This window comes from Ascaphus truei, chromosome 4 (genome assembly GCF_040206685.1).
Source record: "Ascaphus truei isolate aAscTru1 chromosome 4, aAscTru1.hap1, whole genome shotgun sequence".
NCBI lineage: Eukaryota > Metazoa > Chordata > Amphibia > Anura > Ascaphidae > Ascaphus > Ascaphus truei.
In genome coordinates this window covers 323070757-323083866 of record NC_134486.1, presented here as the reverse complement: position 1 = coordinate 323083866, position 13110 = coordinate 323070757, and the positions used below count along the sequence as shown (strand labels likewise).

General features: G+C 41.1%; 1 protein-coding gene across 4 annotated transcripts in view; it reads right to left on the bottom strand.

The window, feature by feature from the left end:
- IMPG1 (interphotoreceptor matrix proteoglycan 1) overlaps window positions 1–13110 on the bottom strand; it is a 205122-nt gene that overhangs the window by 99074 nt on the left and 92938 nt on the right. For all 4 annotated transcript variants that reach the window (XM_075597987.1, XM_075597988.1, XM_075597990.1 and 1 more), the window contains exons 6-8: window positions 8972–9063; window positions 7835–7984; window positions 2867–2925 (exon numbers count right to left, since the gene is read on the bottom strand). In XM_075597987.1, coding sequence (XP_075454102.1) covers window positions 2867–2925; window positions 7835–7984; window positions 8972–9063 — 301 coding nt within the window. The remainder of the gene's footprint in view (window positions 1–2866; window positions 2926–7834; window positions 7985–8971; window positions 9064–13110) is intronic.

Genomic DNA, 13110 nt, shown 5'->3' with positions numbered 1-13110 from the left:
TTTTTGTTTGCAGTACATGGAATTACAATAAAAGTGTTTACATTAGGCTTCCTTCATTTTGTGGTTATTCCAATACTTTTTGCAATAACAACGTCTGACTCACAACACAAATCTCACAGGGGAGGGGGGGGGGGTGAAGGATCGGGAAGAACGAGGCAGGGTGACCATCTTATTTCGGTGTCATTGACCTGATATCCTTTAAGATTTGATTTTATCTAACACGGAGCTCCCGGGGGGTTCTATATATATATATTTTTTTAAATGAATCTTTAGATATCATAGTATACCAAAAGGGTTATTCCCTATAGGTTAACAGCCTTTCATGGTACAAAACTGAAAGGTCAATAACAATTGCTTATGACTATCGCCATATTGTGAATAACACCCATATGCAAAGATTCATCAAGCTCCGATGCTTGAGCATTGCTAAAAGGTAAATATTTGTTCCAGGCGACATAAGACATAAGCCTAGATCCACAAAGCTCAGTTAAGTCACTTAATGTGGTATTAACTTAACTTCACATTAAGACTAACTGTGTATCTTCAAAGCACAATAACAATGTTAAGTTACGTTTTGTACTGAAAAAGTGTAGCGTTAACTATAACGGATGTTATTGATAATGACAGGCAAATGAAGCGTTATCATAATGTTGTATATCGACTGATGCCTGTAACGCATGGACTTAATGTTAAGTTATAAGTAAAAATAGGACTTTTGCAGTTTCTGGATAGATGTAATACCACCGTTAAGAATATATTAAATAACATACCATTATTTCCCTCTCTTTCTCTCCACTTCAACAAAAACCCTATTTGGGTATACACTTAGATAGGAGTAACATTAAGACTGGCAAGAAGGAAGATAACACAACGTTATGCTACAGAGGCAGCCACGAGTATTAGAACTCTTGCCTGGGAGAATCATGGGGCAGTTTCACAGTAAATGCCTCAACATTTCTGTGAGATTCTTAATGGCCCATCGGATTAACACAGCCGGGGGGGGGGGGGTCCCTGCAGTCCCATTCAATATGAATGGGACTGCAGGGACCCCCTGCTGTGTTAATCCGATGGGACATTATGAATCTCACAGAAATGTTGAGGCATTTACTGTGAGACTGCCCCAGAATCTCCCAGAATTTCCCAGGTAAGTGTTCTAATACTGGTGGCTGTATCAGTACAATAACATTTGGGAGGAATCTCCGTGGCACCAGCATGGATGCTTCTCTGACTTTGCCAGGTGCATCAAGATGGCTGCTGAAAAAGGAAGTTAGCTTCCTCTTTGAACTGGTATTTGTCTGCTCCTGGCTAGGCCTATAAATGTTCACCAAAGTGGTCAGTCCTATGCCTTGTGTTCCTGGACCCAGTCTGTGACCTGTTACTCTTTGCCTTGCTTATCCTCTGCTGGAACTTGGAACCTGTTTGCCTCTCTCTCTTGCTCTGACCTTGGAACAGTGACTCTGACTACGTTGCTGCACCTAGCCCTGAACCTAGGAACCGTGACCTTGTCTACCCTGCTACACTTTCCCTTGAATTTAGGAGCCATGACTCCATCTACCCTGCTGCATCTTACCCTGACCTTGGAACCGTGACCCTGACTACATTGCCGCACCTTACCCCAAACTTGGAACTGTGACCCCAACTATGCTACCCCACCCTGCCCACGATCCCGGAACTGGACCTGACTATTCTTGCTTGTCTAGGCACCAGGTCAAGTGTCGGTTACTATACCACCTACCTCTGCCCTGGGGGTCCGTCTCCTGGACAGCAGTTAGCAACGTTATAACGACATTATTAAGCCTATGCTAATGAGATGTATTTTGGATATTGTTTTAGCATGTAATTAGCTTTGAGGATACTGTGTTAACCAATGGAACATAATGTTTGTTCCTGTTTTAGGTAAGATCACATTATTTTCCTTGATTGAGTGTTGCTTTGTCCATCCAGCCTTTAAAAAGCAACATTAAAATGATATATCACCAACATTTGTTGTTTCCTAATATAGGATCAGTAAGTAATCATTTCTGTGAATTATTTAATTGTATCAGTTTTTTGTGTATAGTTAATTTCATATTATGCTAATTTGTTGCATTTGTGGGAACAGCCTTGATTTGGGCTATAACATTGACCCTTATTTGCACATATTGCAGAGATTCAGTTCTTATTAACTTCACAGGCAATATAAAAAAAAAACATGATATTAATGCATTAACATACCGCTTACTTCGACTCCAGCTCCTCCTAAAAACTACGTGCACACCGCAGAAGACGCCCACTGCAGCGGCTTAAAACGAAATACAAAAGCAAAACTCCCCTCCACTGCAGAAGTGACATGATGTCACAAAACGCTTCAGATGTGCAGATCTGGGTTTTTGTTTTCCAACCTTAATATAGGCTATGTCAATTTGTATTTACTGTGCTCTTCTGTGTTTTTTTTCTTCTTCTATTTTATACACCATTACAGGAATTGTGTTCAATTTTCTGCCGTATTTATCAGAGGAAATGTCACATTATTTTTAGTCTTCAATAGATGATGCAAATGTGGAAAATCAAGAAATTGATATACTGTATGCTATCAACACACAGATTAACATTGATACACTGTAGAGTGTTTCACCTTGCTCAGGCACACTATGGAAATTCCATCCACATATAAAAACAAATAGTATTAGTGGGTTGTAGACATATGTGAACTGCGCAAGCCGTATGTTGAACATATAGAAAACCCCCACTATGAGTACCTTTCCAAATGAATCTGCAGCGTACAGGAAGATATATGGTAAACAGAGTAACAGAGACTACTAGGCAACTGATATTGAAACGGAAAATATACTGCTGACAAAAATCCAGGAAGAAATGTTTGGCTTACCTAAATCTTAAGACCTGTATCTCTTTGAAACCCGGAAGTTTCTCAAACACCTTTTGCATCTATGAATAAAACAGGTTTATTAATAATTATATAGGCAATGTTTCATTTACTTTACATCATATGTAGCAAACAGAATGGTATTTGTTTAGATACTGTAATAAAATATTGTAGTATATATTTCAACAACATTTTTTTGAAGTAAATTGGAAATATTATTGCTTTAATCACTCAGAAAAGTTCTCTTTTGCAGTACACGTATGTATTTTAAATTGCCTTATTCAGTAAATGTATGTAATGAGACCTGACACTGTGTTCACACAATTAATGCATGTACTGTAACAAGAATATTTTAAATATATATATATAGTCTGCCCTCCCTATCACGTAAGTCCTGATAGATGCAGATCCCTCTATCTTGGGTTTACCCCCCCCTGCAGCTTCCTTGAGTGACAGGAGTGGAGGTGTGACAGGGTCTGTGTGTTGCCCAATCCGGGTGCAGACCTTGTGCCCTCCCCTTCTGCACTAAGGGAGAGACAGTTCTAAATTATAGTCAGTCTGAGTCTCTCCCCCTTGGGGTGAAGAGAAACACCAGGCCTCAAGTGTGATAACGGGCCTAGGTTCCATCCAAAGGTCTGGGACCTGAGATAAAATAATGTACCTGCTGTATTACCATCAGCAGTGGCTACAATAAAGAAGTCCCTGTTTTATATACCTCTTGTCTAAGTCTACAGTCTGTTGGGGGGAGAGTATGACAGATTGGTTTCACTGTGGGGACTGTCTGGAGCCTGCAGCGGATGGAGGAGCTCACACTAAAAGAAGAATGAAGCCTGAGGCATCTAAAAAGCCTGTCCTGTTATCCCCACAACATTGCAGACCCCCACAAGTCCTGCAGCCTACAGGATCATGCACCAACTCACACCTGGTAGTCAGCCAATCTCCCAATATATATATACTGTATATATATTTAGATTTACTTGACTTAATTCCATTTTTTAAATACATTTTTTAACATTTGGACTGAAATGTCGGTAATATGTGAGGAACTAACATTAACCCATGGATTTATAAATCGACAGGTTCTGCTACAACAAACACTTCATTTGTCTGGGTTAGTTTTAAAAGCGTTATTGTTATTGTGGCTTGAATATTACTAGCACCAATAACTCCAAAAAGGATTCAGCACTCAAGGGTACAAACACCCTTAGCATATAAAGGGTATTAACACTTTTGTCACTTTTGGCTGGATACACTAAACTGTGTAAGCACAAACTCACAATCTCTGTTTGCTTAAATGTCCACACATAAGCACTTGCACCATACAACGGATCTATGAATTATATGTGAATTGTTAAAGCCCCTGTTTATTATTATTTTGCTACCTTCAGGGAGACATTTTAATTTAGAATGTGAGTTTATTATAGCCATAAGAAAAATCAAAGCTGAATTCTTTGCTGCTATACAGGTTGGCTAATCACATAATAATAGCATGTCCTTGTATAGCACTGCTAGTTTTACATAGTGCTTTACAGAGAAAACATTTACATTTTGCAGGCACAGGTCCCTGCCCCGTGGAGCTTACAATCGATGTTTTTGGTGGCTGAGGCACAGGGAGATAAACTAACTTGCCCAATGTCACAAGGAGCCGACGGCGGGAATTGAACCAGGTTCCCCTGCTTCAAACTCAGTGCCAGTCAGTATCATTTTAAGGAGGTCACTATTTAGAATTAGAGATCCAGATATGTTTAATACACTTAACGGCATATTCCCTTCCATCTCTCCTAGATGTAGACACAGTAAAATACAAGCAGACCACAGTCTGACTCTTCTGCTTATTGTGAGTCTTGCTTTAGCTTTGTAATGTTAGGCAAAAATGAAGGTGAATGCTAACCAGTGGCCCACAATACTCCCATGAGAATTCCTGCGTAAGCTGCAGACCTAAAAATTAAATTACCGAAAGAAGAAGAATCACATTAGTCCTGATCCTACCTTCTAATATGCAAATGTTTTCCAGAAAAATGCAAGTCACAGACGCTTGCTAATGAACTTGTAGTGCATGTCATTAAAAGGCACACATTTGGAATAGAGAAAACTTAAAACAAGTATGCTTAAATATTCACATTTGTCTGAAGGTCACAGTATTATTTATGCAGTGTCAGTGTGAAATTTTTGGTATTAATTAAATTGTAGAAGACAAATACAATCTGATCATCGGGTCTATTCCCCAATGAGAGCTCCTGGGACTTTGGGATCATCTTATGGCAACAATTAACATTCGGGATTTACGAAGTGCTGACGTGAGGCACACACCCATCCGACCATTCATTTCCATTGACTGGAATTGTGTGATGCCACGCACCTGAAGCTAGTCAACCCCCCAAAGAATACTGCAGTATTCCATACACCTGACAGGAGCATGAATACCGGCACCGTCTTATGTTCTGTAGTAAAGAATAGCAAATAAAAATACAACTTATGAACACATTTACGTGTATTAGACAGGGCCACAAACCTGCCTCTCTCCATTATCTCTCAGCATACAGTGATTCCACTGCAGCCAGGGATTCTGGGTAATGACATGCAAATGAGCACTCACTTATGCTTCTTATCCATTTTAACATGGATCCCTATAAGCATCTGCCTGCTGCATTACACGGCTTTTTCAGAACAGCCTGTGTTAAAGAAGTGCATGACCTGTGAACCTTATCACAGACAGCTACATACATCAGTGTGAGGTTGATTACTGGTGTTGCAATGTGAAGTAAGGTTTGGTAAATGTTAAAAGGGACAAAAACCTTCCACCGTACAGCGCACAGCAAATAAAAATGCCACTTGTGAGCACATCCATGTGTCTCAGATAGGTCCACAAACCTGTCTCAGGAATACTAATGTGCAGTCTTAAGCCAGAAAGCTCAAAACACATTGTATTATTTTTTTTCCCCCCAGAATTTTCTCTCTCTACAGCATACTATTTACAAAACCACTATAACGTATTCACTTCTGACAAGGCCTATGTAAAAATGTAAAGAAACAGTAAGGATCTTGGAGTAATCAAGGTTGTATGGGATCAAGCTTCAGTGGATGTGTTGAGCACTGGATCCTGAGAACTGACTTTCATTGTTACAACACGATACACAGATGCCTTTTTTTTGATAAATACAGTAACAGAGGTACAGTATGCACAAAATTACTCAAGAATTTCAGCTTGAAAATGGCTCACGTATTTGCAGGAAAGAAAAAGACTTTAGCAATAAACATATCACAGTGTACTAATGCGTTTGCATTCAGATCTCCAGTTGTGACGTTTTTATTAATGCACTTACAGAAACAGGAAATATCAAAATGAAAGATGTACAGTATCTACAGTGTGCATTTGTGCCATGTTTTACATAGGAGGTAATATCTAATGTGTAGTGTAGATGTTTCCAGATTCGCTTTGTTTCTTTGCATAGTCTACAGTCTATGTTTTTCTCTTGCAATGGACTACATGGTCCATTTTTTGTATCTATTTGGGGGTGGTTGGTATGTATTTGGGGTGGGGGTTCGTATGTACTTGGGGGGGTTGGTATGTATTTGGAGGGTTAGTATGTACTTGGCGGCGGTGGTATGTATTTGGGGGTTTGGTATGTATATGAGGGGTGAGCGGATCGATATGTATTTGGGGTGGGGTGTTTGTTATGTATTTGGGGGATGGGGGGTTCAGGATGTATTTGGGGAGTTGGTTTGTTGTTTGGGGGTGGGGCGTTTGTTATATATTTGGGGGTGGGGATTTTTTGTATGTATTTGGGGGGGAAGGTTTTTTGTATTGGGGGTGGTTTTTTTTGGTATGTATTTTGTGGGGGGATTGTGTGAGTTGGGGGTGTGGGGGGAGGAAATGTGTGAGGAGGGGGGATTGATTGAGAGTGGGGTAATTGATGGAGGGGGGAGTGAGAGGAGAGAGGGGGTGAGTAAGGAAGAGAGGGAGTGAGACGGAGAGGAGAGAAATACAAAGGGGGAGGGGGAAATTTAGGGGGCTTGTGAGGTGTGAAATGTGGGGAAATCACAAGACCGCCGACACGGAGGGTTGGGGGGATAGGGCCTGGGAAATCTGTCTGCGGCCCTGGATGTAGCCACTATGTCATGGATTCTGGCACTCCAGAGGGCCCCCTGATGAAGTGGCTATGACTACATTATGCCCTAAGAGTGCTTGTTTTGTAGGGAAGATTGCGTCCTGTGCTCCTATGGATCGCAGGACACTATCTGCACTGTTGGCAAACGGAAGACGAGGACTCCTCATCTTCCATTTCTGGGTTAAGGGACGTTGCAGTCATGTTGCGGTCAAGCTCTTTGCCCAAGGCACCCAAAGGGTTAAGTTAAATTTTATTTTCCTGGTATTTAGGAAAAGTTAAACATTACAGTATGTAAAGTTTCAATTGATACTTATGATATCTGGGACTCTGTCAAATGATACCCCTGAAATAATATATACTGTATTTAACTTAATTCACAAAGAATAATTGAACTAATTTTGCTTTTCAAGGAAATAATAACTTATCATTAAAGGAGCAGTCCAAGCGATGTGTTAAAAAAAAAAAATAGGATTGAAGCATGTGGTCCCAGAGCTGAACCCCATTAATTTCAGCACACGGGACCCCCTGCTTCCTGAGATACTTACCTCCTTATGGGGTGCCGGTATCTCTGTGCTATTTGAGCTTTGAAGCCGCCATTACGAGATCCTCACACCGCCCAGCCGAAACTGCTACCAGCACCCCCTACAGAGGTAAGTATCTCAGGAAGCAGGTGGTTCCCCAAGCTGAAATCAATGCAGTTCAGCTCAGAAGACCCCTTGCTTCAATCATATTTAAATAAAATAATGCATCCCTTGAACTGCTTTTTTAGTAGAACAAGTAGCACAAGAAGAGCAATGGAGGAAAATTCTAAGTAATAAAGTAAAACTAACATAATGATTAATACTAATTTTAGTTAACTGACCTGGAGTTGAAAATTTGTGGCTAGTTCTTGGTACTGAGGTGAGCTAGGATCACTCAACTCGGCGGTAAATCCCTGGTTGGTAAGTGTGACAGTGAATTCCACAATCTGCTGCACTGGCTGTTCTGGGACTAGATTGGTGACCTCCATTTCCTAAAAAATAAAGAAGAGAAAAAAAAACCAACAAAATGTACATATCACTTATTGAAAACAGTGTATCAAGATTTTGAGAAACAACTCTTTCAATCAGGGTTAGAACTAGTCACTGGTGGTAAGAACCTGTGAAGCCGATCCGTACATGGTAGCTATGGAGCCCAACTTCAGTTGGGGCCTAACTTCTGTGTTAGGACTACTTAGGTGGGCGCCCTCCTCTGCCACTGCCGAGTAAGGCCACACACCTCAGGTAAAGCTCAAGGAGGGTGGGATTTTAGAAATGCCGGAACGCTGTTCTAGATGCTAAAGCAAGAGCTAGTAGAGCGTTCCAGCGCATGGAGGTTGGGCTCCTAAAGGTGGTGGGTCCTGGTGCACTCAAATCGGTGGCACATATGATAGTTCCACCACTGCTTTAATCCTCTGAAACAAACACACTTCTAACAGTTTTTGAAGCACTACCTTTTGCATAATATCATCTGTTGACCCACTTAAATGTACTTAAATTAAATACATTTTTGTTAGCCATTACTGTGGGTTTTGTAGTTGGTGGAATGGAGATCACATACTTTAGAAAACACTGCAATTCTGGCAATGAAGTGTTCAGGTACTCTAATCTCATGGAGTGAACTATCTCTTTTGGAGTCTTTTCCCATTAGTTGAAATCTCAATATATGAACCGACCCGCTTAATCTCTCCCTTCGCAGGCTATGTTGCAACAGTCTACTTTGCAAGTGGATGCTCACTACAAAAGTGAAGAGGGAATCTTTGGCTGATTGAAATACAGAAATGTGCATACTGTTTGTTGGAGTATTTGAAAGCCTAGCTGTGTTTGTTTCATATAAATACTGTATATGCACGAGACATATAGTGTTCACAATATTTCTTGATTGCTAATGGCCACTAATGCTTTTAGGGTTCATTTTTACAGTTGATCATAATGAACCATATTGTCTTACTTAAAACCAGAATAAGAATAAGTTTCCTCACCTTCACAGAAGACTTTGTGTCATTGATAATTTCATTGAAGAGTGTATCATTAGAAGTCACTACAGGTGAAGTTGAATAAGAATGAGGAAGGCCTGTTAAGTAGAAAAAACAAGTCATTTAGACCTTTTTGATTAAATTACATCAACCAATGAAGGACTGTTTACATTTTTTTGTAATATAGTACTGAGCACAATGTCAGAAATAACACTAAACATAATAATAATGGTTAATGACGATAACCTCTGACTGTAGCCCATTGAAAACTGCATTTACTACTGTATTTTGACTCTATACATAGACAGGGTTGGGAAGGTTACACCTCTAAAGGTGCTATAAAATGTTTAGCATTTCAGTATGTATCGTTGTATTGTTGCTGTTTTGGTGAGAAGTCAGTTTCTGAGGTATTCTATGAATAGTATGCTAATAAAGAAACTTTGATTGGTTTTTCATAATGTTTCATCATGGGTACTGCAGGGGTGCTCAACTCTAGTCTTTAAGCCCCCCAACAGGTCAGGTTCTCAGGATATCCCTGCTTCAGCAGAGGTGGCTCATTCAGTCCCTGATTCAACAAAGGTGACTCAATCAGTCTCTGCTGAAGCTGGTATATGACTGAAAACTTGACCTGTTGGGGGGGGGGGGGGGGGGGGGGCGGATCCCATTCAAGTCAATAAGAGTTAACGCCAGTTGCGATGTGTTAACCCGTAATGGAGTTTAAAAGGATCTGGGGTAATAGATGTGAAAGCTAATGTATTTGGTTTTTTTTACATTCAATTTGGTTATTGTCTAGATATAATAAAATATATAAATATTAAAGATGATCTTTTAATGTCATCAGAATTGGCTAAGTGCTGAAAATGATATTGGCTAATGCCCAAAAGGTGTTTCTTAAATAATAACAATTAAAATTACTTTTCATGCAGTCATCTTTATCCATGGTGGAGGACTTGGAGAATGGAAGACCTACCAAAGTTTGAGAAGAGTGCTGGCACAGATCTTGGTAGAATAAGCAATTGAGAAGGTCATGAAAGAATAACCAACTAAAATCCTTCTTCTTATTTTAAAGCAATTGTCTACATTTGACACATTTAAATATAATATTGAATTCCACGTAATTCAATTAAGTAATACATGTAGCTCAACCAAACCTCTACAAAACTAGTTTGATGCACTGTTTTGTTTTCAGTTATATGCACTTCTGAAGCAGAAAAGAACCACACTTTTTTTTTTTACATTTAATAAACTTGTACTTTACCTATTTATTCTGCAGCTCAGTACTGGGTCACAAATAAAGTACAAAGTGCCAGGGACAATAAAAGATAATGAGAAGTTAAGAAATGCCATAGAAAGTTGCATACATTTGAGAAGCCAGGAGAAAAGTATAGGGTGGGGTGTGCGATATAGCACACGCCTTAACCCAAATTAATTTGAATGGCAGAATAACATGTGGAATGTGCAGAACACTAGATATTGTAAGTTTAATATCTTCTATAAACCCAAAACGAAAATTCATAGTTATACTGTAGATGTTCAAAACGTTTGCCCAAGTTCGTAAACCAGGCCATATTTACCCCTTTTACAGCCACAAAAACACAATCTAGTCAGAGCTCGCAATCGATTTGCCCTGCATTAAGTCAATGAGAGTGGCAATTTTCTCTTAATATACTAACTTGCACAATTCTCTAAAATTGCTACATTCAATCATTCTGACACTATAACTCGAGCCCTCATACCATGACTCGCTCACCGTCTGCCGGTATTTCCCTAAACATCTAAGACTAATTTCTCTACATTATTAGCCTTTTCAAGCTTGCAAAATGTTTCCCAAGTAAGAAAATATGGGACAAAATGAAGAGACTGCATATTAGATACGTGGTTTCACATGTCGCTATCATTTTTAGCAGAGACCTATAGGGATTTGCAAGATAGTCTGAAATTGCTGCTTGGGCCGCTATAGTCTTATTATGGTCCGAGAGACGCTTCGGACTATACTGAATTAGCCTCCTTATTAGTAGTAATTCACCAGATGTGATGAATACCCAAGGCACATCTCTTCACCCTATTGAGTGACGGGTATTGAGAAATGTCCGGCAGTTAGTAAGGCGTTGGGTAGTTAGTTTACTGTTAGGTTCTTAGAGCTATTAAGGTTTTTCATTAAACTACAATAGTGCAGATCGTGGCCCTATCGCACGGAAACTCCCATTGCAGTCTATGGGTGTTTCCGTGTAATAGTGCCCCAATGGGCATGTCATGGGAGAGGGGGTTTGGCCCGGTATTAAAGGGGTTACACCCCATTTGGCCACCCCCTGCTCTCACTTGGGAAGCAAGGGGTAAACTGGACTGCGGTCAGTAAGGTGTTTTTACCCTGCTTCGGTACCCAAATGTATGTTCCCCTGTAAATGTGTATTGTTCCCATTCCAGTGTTTGCACCAACACAAACACTGGGATTGATGCGGGAGGGAAGGGGTTAATGTTAGTTCAGTGTTTATAGCCCTTTGTTCCCTTTTCCCGCCTTTTCAGGCTCCATTTTGCAGCTCTCCATAGGTCGCCATTGCAGCCCAATGTAACCTTATGGAGATTCCGGCAATTTGGGCCTGTTTCGGTAGAAGACCTGCAGGTGGCGCCCAAGAGGAGGAGCGGCGGATCCCCATTGTAAGTCAATGGAGCCATCCATTTCAATGGGGATTCCTCAACGCCGACCTCCAGGAACGGGTTGGCAGCCATCCAAACCGCAGACTGCAAAAGCGGATATATTTTCTTAAAGAGAGCTTTTATCGCTACTAGTTCAAGGTCAACTACAATTGGCGTGGGAACCTTAGGTTCTAGGGCACCCAGAAACAAAATTCTTTTTGCCCCTATCCCCTAGGAACCCCACACATGACCACCAGGGGGCCGAGAATGAGGGACCCCCATAAAGGGTCGAGATCAGCAGGAGGGTCGCGCCATTGACTCTAATGGTGGAGCGGAGGTCCCATTGAATCCCATGGCGGCGCTCGCCCATGCATTTCCTATGGCGGCGCCGGCCATTAATTCCAATGGGGGAAAAGCCGCGTGGCGTTAAACCGGCTAAGTCCAAAACTGTAAAATGTGTAAGTCCATATCTCCGGTTCTGTGAGGACCAGAGGGCTGTGATTTGGGTCGCATGTAGTCACTGTTCCGGCATGACTGCATGGCCATTTCCAGCCCTCTCCGAACAACCAGACAGAGTATGGGCAACTGTAAAGAATTGTGATTTTCCCCATAGACTTCAATGGCGGCGTGACTCCATTGAAAGACTATGGCGGAGGAGCCCTATAGACTTCAATGGCGGAGTTGCCCCATTGAAAGACTATAGCGGCGAAGCCCATTGACTTCAACGACGGAGTTGCTCCATTGAAAGCCTATAGCGGCGGAGCCCGTTGATTTCAATGGGAAAGAGTGAAAAGCAGAGATTCATTTTTAGAGCGGAGAATCCTGCATTAAAGTAATAAGAATTTTAACTTGTTTTTTTTGTATCTCCGGTTCTGGAGGCCGCAGATAGCTGAAACTTGGCCACCATGGAGAGTCACCTCCGGCATGAGGGACTGGCAAGTTTCAGCCCACTGGGCCCAGCAGAACGGATTATTTTAATATGTGAAGATATTAAAGAGTGAATTGTATTTTGGGTCTGGTATATAAAAACTCAGAGCCCATATGGTATGGTAATGCTCAGGATGGGAGACAAGTGGAATCATCAACAACTGATCAAAGACTCTCCCCACCCTGCTTGTGTATGCGAGCACAAAGCAATGCAGGACATGGGTACTTGATATTAAGTGTTGTAATTCACACCTTGGGACAAAGGGTATCCTGGCAAAGCCAGACTTTAAGACGCCAGGCTTGTGGGAGGGGGGCTGAGGAAATAAGCCCCCTGATTAGAATAATACCCACCCAGGTGAGGTGGCAAGGAGAGATTGGGTGCAGGTAATTGTTCTCCAATGGCCTAAACTCAATGATAAGGTATAGGACTGGAATTACATATAAACCAGTGTCCTTCCTATACTCAGTGGTCTTCGTGTCTTTTCGTGATGTCTACATCTGAACCTGTATTGTGGAAGGAATTGCCAATCCTGCATCCTGATGGTTTCCTTGTCCAAACCCCTTAAGTAAGTGTCTATATTTTG